The sequence below is a fragment of the Peromyscus leucopus genome, chromosome 15 (genome assembly GCF_004664715.2).
Source record: "Peromyscus leucopus breed LL Stock chromosome 15, UCI_PerLeu_2.1, whole genome shotgun sequence".
NCBI classification, from domain to species: Eukaryota; Metazoa; Chordata; class Mammalia; order Rodentia; family Cricetidae; genus Peromyscus; species Peromyscus leucopus.
In genome coordinates this window covers 54,603,818-54,620,519 of record NC_051076.1, presented here as the reverse complement: position 1 = coordinate 54,620,519, position 16,702 = coordinate 54,603,818, and the positions used below count along the sequence as shown (strand labels likewise).

Here is a 16,702-nt window from a genome sequence, read left to right as displayed (position 1 = left end):
AGCCGGCGCCCCAGCTGTAGCCGAGGCTGGGTTCCCTAAAGGTAGCCGGTGCAGAACGGGGCGTGTTCGACATAGTCTTTTTTTGGGGCGTTTGGTGTGTTAGACCCAGTCCTCCGATTGGTGTTCATTAGAACCAATAGTTTACATCCTGGTCTCCCAGGTTATTCCTGCTAACGAGTCTATTCCCCGCTTCAGGGTCTAGATTGCGTATACGTGGTTATCTTCGTTCTCTCTTTCCCACTCACGCCAACCAACCTGAACGTAAATATCAAAGTGTTCGCTACGATTTCGTTTACAAAAGCTGCAAAAATTCTCCATCCAGACCTGTGGCTATCGCCTGTAATACCAGCACATAGCAGGTGGAGGAGGGAAGATCAGAAGTTCAAGGTCATCCTCAGTTCATAGCCAGCTGGGCTGTATGAGATTCTGTTTCAAAAGTAATAAGAAAATAAATGTCAGAATTCTCAAAGTGGAAAGGATTCTTAAAAGGTTTTTACATCACTATCATCCAAGCAAATTCTAGAAGGATAGATGAAAAAAGAATATCATATTTCCTTTGTATTGAAAGAGGTGAGTTGTGTCTTTATCCTCCTAATTTCCTTTCAGCTCCCAAAGTGTAACAGTCCCTGACTTAAAAAATAGTCCTTTTTCCGGGAGGTGGTGGGCCAGCCTTTAATCCTGGCACTCTGGAGGCAGAGGCAGGTGGATCTGGTCTACAGAGTGAGTTCCAGGAAAGTCAGGACTACACAGAGAAACCCTGTCTCAGAAAAAAACAAACAAAAAGACAGTCATTTTGACCCACCCAACTGGCAAGATCCATCCAGAAAGTGTCCTCTAAGACGCTTCAAAGGGGACTCCGTTTTAATCTAATTAAATAGTACTGTGCACAGAACTTCATTAAGAGCAAACCACTGGCTTTTTACCAGGATTATGAAACAGACTCTCACCAGGGGTCCTGTATTAATGCTTGGATCAATTAGAAATGATAACTGAAACAACATAATTGGTTATAATTATACTATACTCTAATTTATCTAAAATTATAACAGGAAGCAAGGGTATAATAGACTAAAATTGTTTCAAATAATTTTCCGTGTATACATAATTCATGTCTGTAGTTGAGTTCAAAATACAGCTGGTCAGTACTGAGCCTTCTCATCTCACATTACCAGTTAAAAATTAATGAAGCTTTCATGCGTGTAGATCTCTGCTCACGTGACACTCTTGAATACTCACATCCAGAGTCTGAGGGAATCAAAGATTAATATACCATCACAGCTATTAAAAAAAATTTAGCTAAAATGTTCTCTCATTTTAATGCTTTGGAATGACAGAAATTCTAGCTTCAAACCCACCCCCCGCCCCCCCCCCACTGCCAAAATAATTTCCTCCTTCAAAATTTGACTGAGAAAATCTTAAACAAGGTTCCTGGGACTTTAGAGGAACAAAGGCTCCCTGGGTCTTCTCTTTCTCCTTTTGTTACAAAGCAACAACTGGTGGCTGGGGAAATGGCTAACTCTCTCAAGTGCTTGCCATGAAAGATGCTTGGCAAGAACTTTAGCAGCTGAGCCTTCTCTCCAACCCCCACAGAAAAAGCAATGGTGACTGGGGATGGGGTTGGGGTGGTGGCTGTGGGGCCTCACTGGGGAGGTGGAGACAGGCTAATCCCCGAGGTTTGCTGGCTAGCCTCCTCCCCCTAACCACACACACACACACACACACACACACACTCACACACACACATTTGAGCAACAAATCTTGATTAGTAGTATTAATTGTCAGACCCAAATTTACAGATTCTTTCTAGAAATATAAACTAAAAAGATGACTCAAGTCTCTATTGTATTTAAAGGAAGTTGTTTAACCTAGGTATTACGGAAAAGAGTGGGTCTTTCTCAACCAAGCAGGAAATGTAAAGACAATATGTAAATAGGTAAAATATTAATATGTGCTATCTATCTAGATTATGTCCACAATACTCCAGGCATTACATTGTACTTTATTTTGTGCTAATAGTAAATAGTGATGTGTGTGCCTTTAAGATCCTTTCTTTTTTTTTTTTTTCTTTCTTTCTTTTCTTGGTTTGCTTTGGGTTTTTAGTGTGTGTGTGTGTGTGTGTGTGTGTGTGTGTGTGTGTGTGTGTGTGTTGTGTTGTTGTTGTTTTGGGGAGGGTCAAGACAGGGTTTCTCTGTGTAGCTCTGGCTGGCCTGGAACTTGCTCTGTAGAACAGGCTGGCCTCAAACTCACAAAGATCCACCTGCCTCTGCCTCCCTAGTACTGGGATTAAAGGCGTGTATCACCACCGCCCAGCTTAATCCTTTCTTTAAAACCTACACTGGTTCAATGGGCTGGAGAGATGATTTAGCAGTTAAGAGAACTGGCTGCTCTTCCAAAGGTCCTGAGTTCAATTCCCAGGAATTACATGGTGGCTTACAACCATCTATAATGAGACGAGATCTGATGGCCTCACAGAACACTGTAGACATAATAAATAAATAAATAAATAAATAAATAAATAAATAAATAAATAAATCTTTTTTTAAAAAAACCTACAGATTAGTAACACGAAAATTAAAATAAATACAGATCCTTCTCTTCGGTGTCCTACTTTTCAACAGGAAGAGTATATCCAGGAGCAATGCCACTCGCCTTCAATCCTAGCACTTGGCAGACAGAGGCAAGGGGTCTCTGTGAGTTCCAGAAACCTGTTCTACATAGCAAGTTCCAAGCTAGAACTTAGTAAGAATCTTCTCAAAACTAAAAATAAATTTAAACAGAGCGCAGATCATGCAGTTAGACTTTCATGGGTCAAAACTCTACAGGGGCAGTACACACCTGTACACACCTGTAAGCCCAGCATTTCTGAGGCCGTGGTAGAAGGGTCGTGAGCTTAAGGCCAGCCTGGATGGGACCTTGTCTCAAAAAGCCAAGGGCTGGGACTCAATGGCAGAACACTTGCTTAGCATATGACCTTGGGTTTGAAAAAAAAAGTCTTTGCCATTTATTATACATGTAACTTAATCCCTTACCTACACAGTGCAGGTAATATCACCTGCTTGATAGGATTACCAAATGATTACATTAACTCATAAAAAGCACTTAAAATAGCATACAGCAAGTGCCCACTAAACATTGGCTATTGTTATTGTGGTAGTGGTAATGACAGTTGAGTTTGGCTGCTATTATTTAAAGACACCTAAATGGGCTGAGATGTCTCAGTAGGCGCTCTCCATCCAGCCTGATGACTCTTGCTTCCTACTTCCTGAAGATAGACCACAAAGCGGAGTCACAGTCAAGACAGTCCATTCCAGTAGATTAAAATGCTCGCAGACTAGCTGGTGTTTATTGAGTCCTAGCCTGCAGGGGCAAGATTAGGTTTCAAACAGAAGACTATGCCCCAAGCCCATATCTAAAACCAGTATACTATGTCACCTTGACAGTGAACATTAATAACCTAAAAAATCAGCATATCATGCATATGGAGCCAGATCGAGAGACTCTGTAAGACAGAAAACAAATGGAAATACATTTCCATTATAGATCAACACTATGGACAAGGTCTAAAAAGAACTCAATTTTTAGTAAGAGTTCAGTGGTACCAGAGAAAGTTTATTAATTAAATCTAGCTGAAAGTGCTTGTGACTAGCTTTGTGAGCCTTATTTAAACTATATGGTTTTTTTTTTTTTTATTGTTCTTTTGGTTAAGTTCAGATGCTGAAGTGTTTCCCAGTTAAAATAAGAACAAAAAGAATAGCCAAACGATGGGGCCTTAGGGCTGTTCTCTGGGTTTGTCCTTCCTGTTAACATTGTCTTACCCTAATTAAATTACATCATCTCACCCTCTAAATATGTAAAATATTAGTATCCAATTCATAGAGTTGTGAGCATTAAGTGAGAAAGTATACAGGAAGCTCTTAGCTTAGTGTTTGATGTATAGTATGTACTCAATAAATGTCAGCTACAATTACAAGCAGAGGTATAATATTTTAATCAACACTCTCACAATAGACTCGTTGGTGAAGTTTTATAACAGACAGTAGATCTGGCCCTACACCAAAGACTCTAGGCATCCAAAAAAATTTAAATCTCATCTCCAGAGGAGGAAGAGATAGCCAGGTACTTAAGAACAGGTTCAGTTCCTAGTACCCACATGGTAGATCACAACTATATATAGAGATCATAACTCCAGTTTCAGGGTATCCAACACCCTCTCAGATGTCCACCAGCCACCAAGAATGCACATGGTGCACAGACATACATGCAGACAAAACATTTACACAAACCAAGAGGGGTTGCAGGTAAAAACTGTGTAAAGTTTTATTGGAACACATCCATTTGATCTATGGCTGCTTTCTCCCTTTGTAATTGACTCAGAGAGACAGTGTCAGAACTGCTGGTTAATTCGTCTCTGGTTCTCATGTCGATCATCTTGGATTCTCCTGAGTCCTAGGACCGTCATTCCGAGGAGTTTCTCTCAAGGAGTCGCAGAATCTTGATTGAGATCCAAAGTGTTCCTTTCACTTCACTTCTAATCCAGTCAGCACACATCCCTTCTCTGTGGTTCTCCCTGTGGCTGCTTAGGGGGATCCTAATTCTGAGAGCTGCCTGCCACTGTTTCCCCTGGTGTCTCTCTGCACTCTTTAAAGCCAAATCTGTGAATCTGCAGAGGCTGACAGGCAGACCGGAATTCCGCTGCAGCTGTAACCACATCTTCCTCAATGAGTTATCTGTGGCTACTTTCACTATACAAGAGCACTAAGACCATACAGCCCTAGAAGTCTAAAATCTACCGTTCTCTCTTTACAGAGGTGTCTGGGCAGTCTACACCACATGGGGGCAGTAGAGCCTCAGAGGATCAAAATGTTAGGACGTCATGAAATCTGACTGCAAAACTAAGCAACACCAACAACTACAGAAATGTTTTTACTAACAAGTTTCTTGTTCTTTCTTTCTTTTCTTGTTTTTTTTTTTTTTTTTTGTTTGTTTGTTTTTTTTTCGAGACAGGGTTTTGTCTACGTAGCTCTGACTGTTCTGGAACTTGCCCTGGCTTAAAATTTTGAGTGATGTTGGAACTGTTTAAGACTTCAGAGATCTTGGAAATAAACTAAAAGTTGTTTGTTTGTTTGTTTTCATTATAAGATGGCCCTGAGCACTTCAGAGACAGACACAGAACATTTTGAGTTTGAATATGAAATGTCCCCACAGGTTCATGTAATTAAAGTTTAGTTGCCAGAGGATGGGCTTTGGGGAGGTGACTGAATCCCGAGGGATCTGGTCTAGACAGTGGCATAACCACTTGTTAGATGAATAAATATGATGTTATTGCTAGGAGATGGTGAAAAGTAGGTGGGACCTAGCTGGTGGAATGAGGTCGCTGAGTGCTTGTCCATGGGGATTTGGCTTTGCCCTGGCCGCTTCCTGTGGTCTCTTTCTCTGCTTCCTGTCAGCCACGCAGTGAGTACCCGCTATCATATGCAAACACAGCATGAAGCTCGGCTCCACCCAAGTCATCAGAAATGACTAAGATGACTAGATTCTCTGAATCCATCCCCCCCCCCAATTTTTTCTTCCTGTCAGGTGTGTGGTAACAGCAATGCAAATATAGCTATTACATCAAGTGACGATTCATTTGATGGAATATCATATTTTGTTCATATATTTATCAGTTGATAGATATTTGAATTGTTTCTATTTGGAGCTATTTTTTGTTGTCAGTGGTTTTCTGAGACTAGTCTCATGTAGTCCAGGCCAACCTCAAATTTACTATGTAGCTGAGGGTGATCTTAAACTCCTGATCCTCCTGCCTCCACTTCCCAAGTACAGGGATTACAGATCTGCACCACCAAACTGGCCTGAGCGTTGGGCTATTTTGCCCAATATTCATGAGAAAATTTGGGGTAAGCCTATACTTCAGTTCTCTTGAGCATGTACCAAAAGTGAAATTGATGTGGTAATGCTAACATTTGCTTGAGTTTGTTTTTTGAAATGGTCTCCTGTGAGCCCTGGCTGATCTCCAGCTCACAGGCACATCCTGCCTCAGCCTCCCAAGTGCTGGGCTCTCAGTCCTCTGCCACGGTGCCTTACCTTATCTTTTTGAATAATCACCCCACTAACTGCCACAGCAGCTGTGCCATTTCAAATTCCTACCAGCTGTGAGGGCATCTGGTTTCCTTGCATCCTCACCGACACTTTTTACTGTCCATCTTTCTCATCACAGCTATCCTAATGGGTGTGAAGTTAGGGCTCACTATGGTGTGTACAGGGGGGCCTGCTTTGTGTGTTTTTGTCTGAGCACATGTATACATTGGGGTGTGTGTAGGTATGTATGGAGACCAAAAGTCAACTTTGGGTGCTTTTTCAATCCATCTCTATATTCTTCTTGCTGTTGTTGTTGTTGTTCAAGACAGTGTTTCTCCATTCAACAGCTCTGGCTTCTTCTGGAACTCACTCTGTAGACCAGGTTGGCCTGAAACTCACAGAGATCTGCCTCTGCCTCCCAAGTGCTGGGATTAAAGGCATGCACCACCACCGCCTGGCCCATCTCTACCTAATTTTTAAGAGACAAGATCTCTCACTGAATCTGGAACTTGCTCATTCCACTAAACTGGCTGGCAATGAACTCCAGAGATTCACATGTTGCTATCACCTTTACCCTCCCAAGAACTGGGGTTTAGCATGCCACTATGCTTGAGTTTTATGTGGGTACTGGGGATCTGAACTCAGACCTCATGATTGCATGGCAGGTACTTGGCTGAGTGAGAGATTGTGGCCTTGATTTGCATTTTCCCCAGATGTTCATCTATGGATGACATAGCTCACCATGTTAAGTGCAATAAGCTTCCAACAGCTCTTTCTTCATACATTGTTCTACCAAATAAATACATTCTTTTTATTACATTAAGCAATATGTGAGCTGGAGAGATGGCTCAGTGGTTAAGAGCACTTTCTACTCTTCTGGAAGACCCTGGTTTAGTTCCCAGCATCCACATCAAGTGGCCCACAACTACCTGTAACTTCAGTTCCAGGGGATCCAACACCCTTTTTCTAGCCTCCACAGGCACCAGGCACACTCCTGGTGCATATACACATAAAATAAAAGCAAACAAATATTTAAAAAGAATAGGTTGTGTAAGGCCAGCAAGATGCCTCAGCACGTAAAGGTCCTTTCTGCCAACCCTAATGACATAAATCCTCTCTCTGGAATCCACATGCTTGTCGTCTGATCTCCAAACACAGCTTGGCTGTTGGAGCACAGCATCGTAGCATGACATTGCTATGGTGCCTGGAAGTCTCTGGGAGGAAGACATACTGGCTGGGTCACAGGCTGATTAGAACTTCAATGATTTCAGAGAGGGTGGAATGTTACAGGTCCAGGGCCTAATTATGAATTATGTGGAGATCTCTTGACCTCTTAATAGCCATTTCCTTACTACTTCTGAAAGTGACCTAACATCTTTGTGACTACTAGGTAAATCCCTAGGGATATACAAAGAGACCCCTAGCTTCCATCAATCAAAAGGCTAAGAATGCTGTCAGATAGCATCTGAGACCCAGGGCTGAGATGGTCCCGCTTTGCAGTGACCTTCCTACCTGATGTCTCCACTCACATATTTTGGGTTTCTTGTTTGTTTGTTTGGTTGGTTGGTTGGTTTGGTTTGGTTTTTGTTTTTTTTCGAGACAGGGTTTCTTTGTGTATCCTTGGCTGTCCTGGAACTCACTCTGTAGACCAGGCTGGCCTCAAACTCACTGAGATCCACCTGCCTCTGCCTCCCTACTACTGGGGTGAAAGGTATGAGCCACCACTGCCTACCTGAGTTGGTTTGTTTTGATCAGTCATGTTAATTAGGTGATCCAAAAGGGGGCTTTTGATTGCTGGACTGTAATGAGTCTTTTTCTTTCCCACGAGCCAGCTCCCAAATAATGACATGAAGACTTCTTATTAATTCTGAGAGCTCAGCCTATAGCTTAGGCTTGTTTCTGACTAGCTCTTATAACTTAAATTAACCATTTATATTAATCTATGTTCTATCAGTGGCATTACCTCTCTCCCATCTTGCACCCCCTGTTTCCTTGCTGTGTCTCCTTGCATCTCCAGAGCCTTAATTCACTTTCTACTTCCTCTTTCTACCAGGAAGTCCCACCTATATCTCTTGCCTAACTATTGGCTGTTCAGCTTTTTATTACACCAATCACAGCAATACACCTTCACACAGTGTGCAGATATCCCACAACAAATCTTGGATGCATATTCAGATGTCTGCAATGTGGTAAACATAAAAAAGACTCTAGACGAACAGCAGGATGGCTCAGCTGGTAAATGAAGGGCTCCAGTAGGCCCAAGCATGGCAAACATGGCTCTGGAAGGTCCTGCCCTCCCCCACTCCCTCTTCTGTTGTTGGTTGGCTTTGCTTTTTACTCTTGTGGGGGGCCCACCACCCAGCCCCCAAATAATCACACATGGAGGCTTATTCTTTTTTTTTTTTTTTTTTTTTTTTTTTTTTTTTGGTTTTTCGAGACAGGGTTTCTCTGTGTAGTTTTGCACCTTTTCCTGGAGCTCACTTGGTAGCCCAGGCTGGCCTCGAACTCACAGAGATCCGCCTGCCTCTGCCTCCCGAGTGGTGGGATTAAAGGCATGTGCCACCACCACCCGGCAGGCTTATTCTTAATTATAAATGCCTGGCCTTAGCTTGGCTTGTTTCTTGCTATCTTTTCTTTACTTAAATTATCCCGTCTACCTTTCACTTCTGGGCTTTTTCCTTTCCTTGCTTCTGAATATCTTACTTTCACTCTTGTGGCTAGGTGACTGTCCCCTAGCATCTTCCTCTCCCTGTTCTCTTGCTCTTCTTTCTTTTTTCTCCCAGAGTTCTCCTTCTGTTTATTCTCTTTGCCTACCAGGCCAGCCTATTCTTTCTCCTGCCTCACTATTGGCCATTCAGCTCTTTATTAGACCAATCATGTGTTTTAGATAGGCAAAGTAACACAGCTTCACAGAGTTAAACAAATGCAATACATCTTTGCATCATTAAACAAATGTTCCATGGTATAAACAAATGTAACACATCTTAAAATAATATTCTACAACATTTCCCCTTTTGTCTAAATAAAAAGAAAGGTTTTAACTTTAACATAGTAGAACTATACACAACAAAAACAGTTATCAAGTAAAAATTACATTTACAATATTCTGTCTATTGGTAGTAAGCATATTCAGAGAAAATAATTCTTTATCTATCCTATCTTAGTGAATTCAAAGTTTTAGACCTAACTTGCTTCCTACCATAACTAGAAAAAAACTGCAACTATAACTATCTAGTCTTCAATTCCATCAAAGACCCAGAAGAAGCTGGTGGCCAGGTTGGAGGTAGGTGACCAAGAACTACATTCAACCTTCTTAAAGCTCTAGAATGCCAGTGCTTGCGCTGTGGCGGGCATTTTTACTTAGTTTTCTGTTACTGCTTAGCTTACTGGCTGTTCAAGGACTCACCGGCAGGCAGAAACTCTTAAAGGAGCCGTATCTTCTTTCTCCCCACCCCAGCTTTCTCAGGCCCTACATGGAAATTCTAGAGCCTCATGTTGGTACATCAAAATGTTGTTGGTTGTTTTTTACTCTTGTCTCTTTTACTCTGGGGGGGGCTTGCCGCCAAGCTCCCAAATAAATACACTGCTATGGAATAATCCTCTTGTACACTGTAAGATTTGTCACTTGAATTGGTTTAATAAAACACTGATTGGCCAGCAGCCAGGCAGGAAGTATGTGTGGGGCAACCAAACTAAGAACGCTGGGAAGAGGAAGGGCGGAATCAGGAGTCACCAGCCAGATGCAGAGGAAGCAAGATGAGAATGCTGTACCAAGAAAAGGTACCAAGCCATGTGGCTAAACATAGATAAGAATTATGGGTTAATTTAAGTGTAAGAGCTAGTTAGTAATAAGCCTGAGTTACTGGCTGAGCAATTTGTAGTTGCTCTGTGTGGTAAACCTCTGTGTGGTAATTTGGGAAGCAACTGCTGGGTGTTTGGGAGTTCCTGGTGGAATAGAAACTTCCACCTTCAATACACAGAGGACTTTTCTTACTTATGAGTGCCCGGCCTTAGCTTGGCTTGTTTCTTGCCAGCTTTTCTTTACTTAAATTATCCTGTCTACCTTTTGTCTCTGGGCTTCTTCCTTTTCTTACTTCTGAGTATCTTACTTTCACTCTTAGTCCATGGCTGGCTGTGTGGCTGTGTGACTGGCCCCTAGCATCCTCCTCTCCTTGTTCTTCTGTCCTTCCTTCTTTTTTTCTCCCAGATTTCTTATTCCCTCTGCCTGCCAGCCCCGCCTATCCTTTCTCCTGCCTTGCTATTGGCCATTCAGCTCTTTATTAGACCAATCCAGGTGTTTCAGACAGGCACAGTAACACAGCTTCACAGAGTTAAACAAATGCAACATAAAAGAATGCAACACATCTTTGCATCATTAAACAAATGTTCCACAGCACAAACGAATGTAACACATCTTAAAATAATGTTCTACAACACCCTTCCTTGCCTGTTAGGTTACGACACTAAAGCTAACCTATTCCCTTAATTTGGCTACTTCTTCCTCCTGAGGCAGACCACCAAGGTCCAGCTATCAAAGTAGTTAAGTCCAGTTATGGAATATTTGTATGTTATGTGAAGGTATAGATACATGCAGCAAACCCAGTCCAAAGGGGTCATTGACAAAGATTCAGACTCTTTGTAATGTAGGCTTGGATCACATCACCAGACATGATACCAAGACCTGCTGAGGTGACAGCAAGAGGAACTTAAAATGGGAATCAAGTTGTAGCCCAGGTGCCAGCTATAGCAATGAGGACACAGTTGACCCTTCAGAGTTTCCTGTAGATAGAGAGGCCAATGGGAACTATGGGGCATTTCTCCCCAACCCGTATGGAGAAGTCGATCTGTGAGATACAGGAAGTAGGCTGTGGCGGCACTGAAAATGCCTCTGGCTTACAACTCCTGTGACTGGGAGCATGTGCCACCGTGACCTGTGTGATGGTTAATTCCACCCCCACCCCCAGACAGGGTTTCTCTGTGTAGCGCTGGCTGTCCTGGAACTGGCTCTGCAGACCAGGCCGGCCTCAAACTCACAGAGATCTGCCTATCTGCCTGTACCTGCCTCCTGAGTGCTGGGATTAAAGGCGTGTGCCTCCCCCCCCCAACTTACCTCCTTACCCTCCTCACCCCCCTCACCCCTCTCACCCCCCTCACCTCCTCACCCCAGAATGATGTCAATATGACAAGACCGAGTCACCATGTGAATAATCTCTGGGCATGTCTGTGAGGAATGTTCTAGATTACATTAATTGCAGTGGGGGGACCTACCCTGAATGTGGCAGTACCATTCGATGGGCTTGGGTCTCTGAATAGAAAGGAGGAAGCAAACTGAGCACAGGCATTTATTTATCTGTCTCTGCATCCTAACGGATGTCACGTGACTGGTCACCTCAAGCTCCTGCCACTGTGATTTACCTTTGGACTGTGAGCCAAAATAAACTTACTCCTTCCTTAAACCTCTCTTGTTAGCCGTTTTTGTTCCAGCATGTAAGATAACTAATACAGCCATCTATGGGGAAAATAAACAGGATTAGAACCTCAAGGTGCCTTCCATATAAAAACCCATCCTACACATCGGTAAGAAGATGCACAGGAACCACCCACCACTGCAACCATGAGGGGCACATAGATGGTGTGTGTAACAGCAGAGATAGTCAAATAGTTCAAAGGAACTAAAACAGACACAAACATGCTCAGTAACAGATGTGACAAGAATTTACAGAGTCTTTCTACAGTAGTACTGGAAGAACGGGGTATCAGTTTAAAAAGAAAAAGAACTTCAGCATCTACCTCACTCCATACATGGATATTATTTTGAGATGAATCATAAGTCTAAAGGTAAAAAAAAATAACACTATAAAACTTTGAGGAAGACCAGGAGGAGAAGAGGGAAGAGAAGGAGGAGGAGGGAGAGGAGGAGGAAGAAGACAAGGAAAAGGAGAAGAGGAAAAGGAAGGGGGGAGGTGGAGGAGTGTCTTTGTTACTTTTCTATTGCTGTCATAAGACACCATGATCAAGGCAGCTTATAGCAGAAAGAGTTTATTTGGGGCTTAGCATTTCAGAGGGTTAGAGGGCATGCCCATCATGGTGGGGAGCACAGCCATAGGTATACAGGCATGGAGCTGGAGCTGAGCGCTCACATGTTGAGATATAACCATGAGGTAGAGAGACGTGGAGGATGGCACCAGTCTCTTGAAACCTCAAAGTCCACCCTCAGTGACCCATCTCCTCTGTTGAGGCCACACCTCCTAATCCTTCTCAAACAGTTCCATCAACTGGGGACTAAGTATTCAAACATTAGCCTCCAAGGACCATTCTCATTCAGACCACCACATGGGGGAGGGGGAAGCAATAGTATTGGAAATACAGTCCCAGCAGTGAAAAAGAAGAGATAAAGAGAAATACAGGGAAGCCTCAGAGGGCCACTGCACACTTCTAAGTCCAAAGGAGAGTTCGATATTAGGAGAGCTGGATGTCTGAGTACAGTTGTGTGGTAATCCACCAGGTAGCACAGACAGCAGAGGAGAACACACAGTGCTGACCAGCCCATGGGGCCCTCTGATAAGGAAGGGATAACTCAGAATCCATACTTGTTGACTCAAACTAGCAGGTAACATTCCAATTTCAAGACACAAGACTGAAAGGCTGGTTTGAAAACTATGTCCCCACCTCACCTAGTAGCAGGTGTCTGATGTAAGGCCAGATTGACACCAGCACCCATTCAGGGTGAACAATGGTTGTCAGGTGAGGTTTCCTGGGAGGAGTGACTAGCTACAGCAACCTCAGAGGAGCCACTCTGGGACTACATCCTTCAACACTAAGGGTTGTTTTTTTTTCTTTTTTCTTTTTCTTGATTTCAGAGAAAATCCTACTCCAGTTAACCTTCAAACAGCATTTTCTGCTGGTCAGAAAGACTTCAGTGGATTTTGCACTGGAAACTTGGTGAAGATGTGGTCCTGAATAGAAATTTCTGGTTTCTTCCAGGTTTGTATGGATCCCTGCAGTCGGCCATGATGTAGATACACCAAGTCCTTCTGACTTCACCCAAAACCTTGTCTGTCTACTTAACATAATCCTGGAAAGGATCAGGCCCAAAAGTAAGTATGGAGTTGAGAGATGAGATCTAATTTAATTATCACTAATCCCCACAGGAAGATGGCTTGAATTTGATACTTGGGAGGGAATATAGTTAATACTTAACCCTAAATTTCCTCTTCATTTAAACTTTGTTTTGTTTTGATTTTCGAGACGGGGTTTCTCTGTATAGCCTTGGTTGTCCTGGAACTCACTCTGTAGACCAGGTTGGTCTCGAACTTACAGAGATCCACCTGCCTCTGCCTCCCAAGTGCTGGGATTAAAGGTGTATGCCACTACCACCCCAGCCATTTAAAAAAGTATTATGGAGGTGGACAGGCTCAGTGGTTAAGAGCACTGCCTGCTCTTCCAGAGGGCCCTGGTTCAATTCCCAGCACCTAGACAGTGGCTCACAACCATCTGTAACTCCAGTTCCAGGGGTTTCAACACCCTCTTCTGGCCCTGCACGCACCAGACACATATGTAGCATACAGACATACTTACAGGTAAAATACCTATACACATTTTAAAAATAGTTTATTACTATCACAACCTGCCAGTGGCATTGGCCAAGAAATTGAAGTTGAATTTGAGATTGAACAGAACCAGAGGACTCTTAGGCTAGTGCCTTTACCAGAATTCTGTGAAACTTTTATTCCAGATAGCTCACAGAGAAACAGTGGCAAACATACCATTTCTCATCACTATCACCAGATGTGCTCAGGAGGTCTCACAGTGAAATGGGGACTGTTTACATAATGTCTTGAGCACACTAAGCTGCATTGCTGAGGACAGGGGAGGAAACATCTTGCTGAGGGCATTTCTCCCAAGGGAGTAAACAAAGGTCTATGGGAACAGAGTTCACACAGCGGGAAAGTGCCAGAAAGTCTATTACCTGCAGGCGACATGTTACACTTGTGAATTTACTTACTTCTTTCTTAAGTATGTGTGTACACATATATAGGAACCTGCACATGATGGCATCTGTGTGGAGGTCAGCGGACAATTTCCAGGAGTTGGTTCTCTCCTTCCACCATGGAGATCCCAGGGATAGAACTCAGGTCATCAAGCTTGCCAGCAAGCACTTTTACCTACAGCCTCTGTTTCCTCTTCTTGTAAACATATCCTCTCCAGTTCCCCTGGGAGCATAGAGAAGGCAGGAGCTCCACAGAATGAAGCCCTTGTGTGTTATCTTTCTTGAGATGGCTAAAGTAGGGGCAAGAAAAAATCTGGACGAAAAAAGGTTAAGACAGTAATCAGGTATTGGGAATGCTCAGTCCGGGAAGGGTGGGCTCAGGACATGGCATGCCAGGCAGGAAGGGCACCCCTGCTCTCTGAGTAGGAGGCCCTCGGGATCTACTGCTGCTCAGCTTCCTTCCACAGCACTGGCACCATGCAAGGCTGCCTGTGGAGATGCATCAGAGTCATGGCATCCTTCGTCATCCTGGGATTCTTTATTCGAGAGAATAAATCAGCACGTGTCGAGTATAATACATTGCAGGTGAGTACTAGGGCTAGAGGCGTCTCCGCCCTTCACAAGAGAGGGTTAAAGCCCCTAGGCTCATCGTGGCAATGCCAAAGGAGAGCGTCTGAGGAATCCAGACAGTGTCAGAGAGGAGGTTACCTTTGGACTAGACTTGGGACTTAGAGGATTTGGGAAGGGCAGGAAGAGGAGCAGGCATTCCAGGCATGGAGAAAGCACAGGCACCTTCGGAGGAGGTGTTGACCAGCAGGACACAGGTGATGAGGAACACCTGTCTGCTGCCACCTCCTCAGCACACCTACCATGACAGATAATATCGGAAGTAACTCCCCCCAGTGTGAACCTCAGCACACACCCGGGGCAGCTGAGGCTTTGGGAGGCAGAGCTGTGTGTATTGAGACTCAGCAAGCGAAAGGACTTTCAGGTTGAGGCAGCGTGGGGAAGACGTTAGAAGCAGGGTCAGGCCCTGCCTTTCAGAACACAGCAGAGGTCTGAGTCAAGTTCGACAATGATTGCCAGCTTGACCCATGGTAATGAAATGGCATGTGGGCAATGGCTTCTTAGTGGGCAGGTTCTCACTCTACAGGATTCCAGGGCCACATGACTGTGGCTGGCAAGTTCTGGGGGTAGGGGGCAGGAGGTCATGACCAGGAGGGGAGAGCAGAAAGCTGGGCCCGAACAGATTCCACGTAATGGATCCTGGGGTCATCCAATCTGCCCTAAAGAGGACACGTGCCCAGTTGTCTCCAGAGGATCCTGAGAATCACCCTTGGAGCTGATAATATATCATCTTGTATTCAGAATGAAAAGAAGAAAATAATACAGCAGATAGCTCAGGAGCAAATCAGCTCTGAAATCAAGAACCATTTGAAATACTTCACCAAGATGCAGAAAAGTTCCCGTGTACTCCAGCATGCCAACTACACATTTCTGGCTGGAACCTCTCTCCAGGGAAGGTGTGAGTATGTGGAAGGGGCCATCGGACCTGGAAACGGCCAGGCAATGTCTTTCATCTAGAAAAGGAGAGTGGGGTCTAAAGGACAGAGCTGGCACCTAGTGGGAAGCAAGGTACTCTGAGTGAGGGCAGCCAGGTTTCCACTTCGGTTCATTTTCCTCCTACCCGATCCCCCTTGAATGCCCAGCAGGACCCAAAGGCCAGAGTGACGCTGTGAGGGAGCCTGTGGTGATACTCATTCACGCCAGGCTTCTGGGGAAGGGAAGATGGATGGAAGCGGAACCAGGAAGACTGGGACAGGGGTGGGGGAAGAGGTGGGTAGTCAAAAAAGAAGGTAGTGTGAACTCACCGGCCACTGAACTGCACAGCTCAGTGAACTGGACTGGCAAGACAGGGGGATTTAAAGGGACTTGAGGACGCCCTAGTGCAGGACTGGGTAGTCCACGGTAGTTGAGATAACTCTAATGGTCAAGGCCAGGCTAAGAGAATTGGCTTACATGGCAATAGCTACATGGTTCCATACCAAAGAGAGCCTTACCCTCTGTGAAGCGTCTCCTATGAGCCTTTCAAAGTATTGAGCGAGCAAGTGAGACTCATACCTTTGAGCAGGTATTCACCTCCCACAGCCCTATACTCCCACGAGAAGCAGATGTGAACCTGGCCTGGGAACTAGCATTAGGTGAAGGGCTGGGAAGTAAGTCCTGTGACCCACCCACCTTGCTGAAGTACTGAGGGTGTGTGTCCCTGTGTTCCTCAGGGATGCTGACCGTGGGGATCTCCTCAGTGCAGCGTACCCCTGGCAGTTACCTCTTGGACACCCTGAAGTCCCTGTTCCAAGCTTCCACAGAAGAAGACTTGGAATATATGCTGGTACTGGTCCTTCTGTCAGACACTGACCCCAAATGGCTCAACCAAACAGTTGCCAACATTTCAGGTCTCTTTCTGCCGCACATTGAATCCGGGAGGCTGGCAGTGGTCCACGGTCTGCTTGGTGGCTCCTTGGCAAAGAGTGTAAATCATACCTCACCCTGTGAAGCGCTTTATTCTAGGCAGAAAACAAGTTCTGCCCTCCTCATGAATTTTGCCAGCAATCTCTCTGACTACTTCCTGTT

The 16,702-nt window shown here is 44.4% G+C and overlaps 1 protein-coding gene across 1 annotated transcript in view; it reads left to right on the top strand.

Annotated features, from left to right (window-relative positions):
* Window positions 1–14,199: 14,199 nt before the first annotated feature.
* LOC114698047 (alpha-1,3-mannosyl-glycoprotein 4-beta-N-acetylglucosaminyltransferase-like protein MGAT4E) overlaps window positions 14,200–16,702 on the top strand; it is a 3,347-nt gene continuing 844 nt past the window's right edge. Inside the window, exons 1-3 of the mRNA XM_028876489.2 lie at window positions 14,200–14,653; window positions 15,437–15,593; window positions 16,348–16,702. The exon at window positions 16,348–16,702 is cut by the window's right edge and continues 844 nt beyond it. Coding sequence (XP_028732322.1) covers window positions 14,546–14,653; window positions 15,437–15,593; window positions 16,348–16,702 — 620 coding nt within the window. The 5' untranslated portion in view covers window positions 14,200–14,545. The remainder of the gene's footprint in view (window positions 14,654–15,436; window positions 15,594–16,347) is intronic.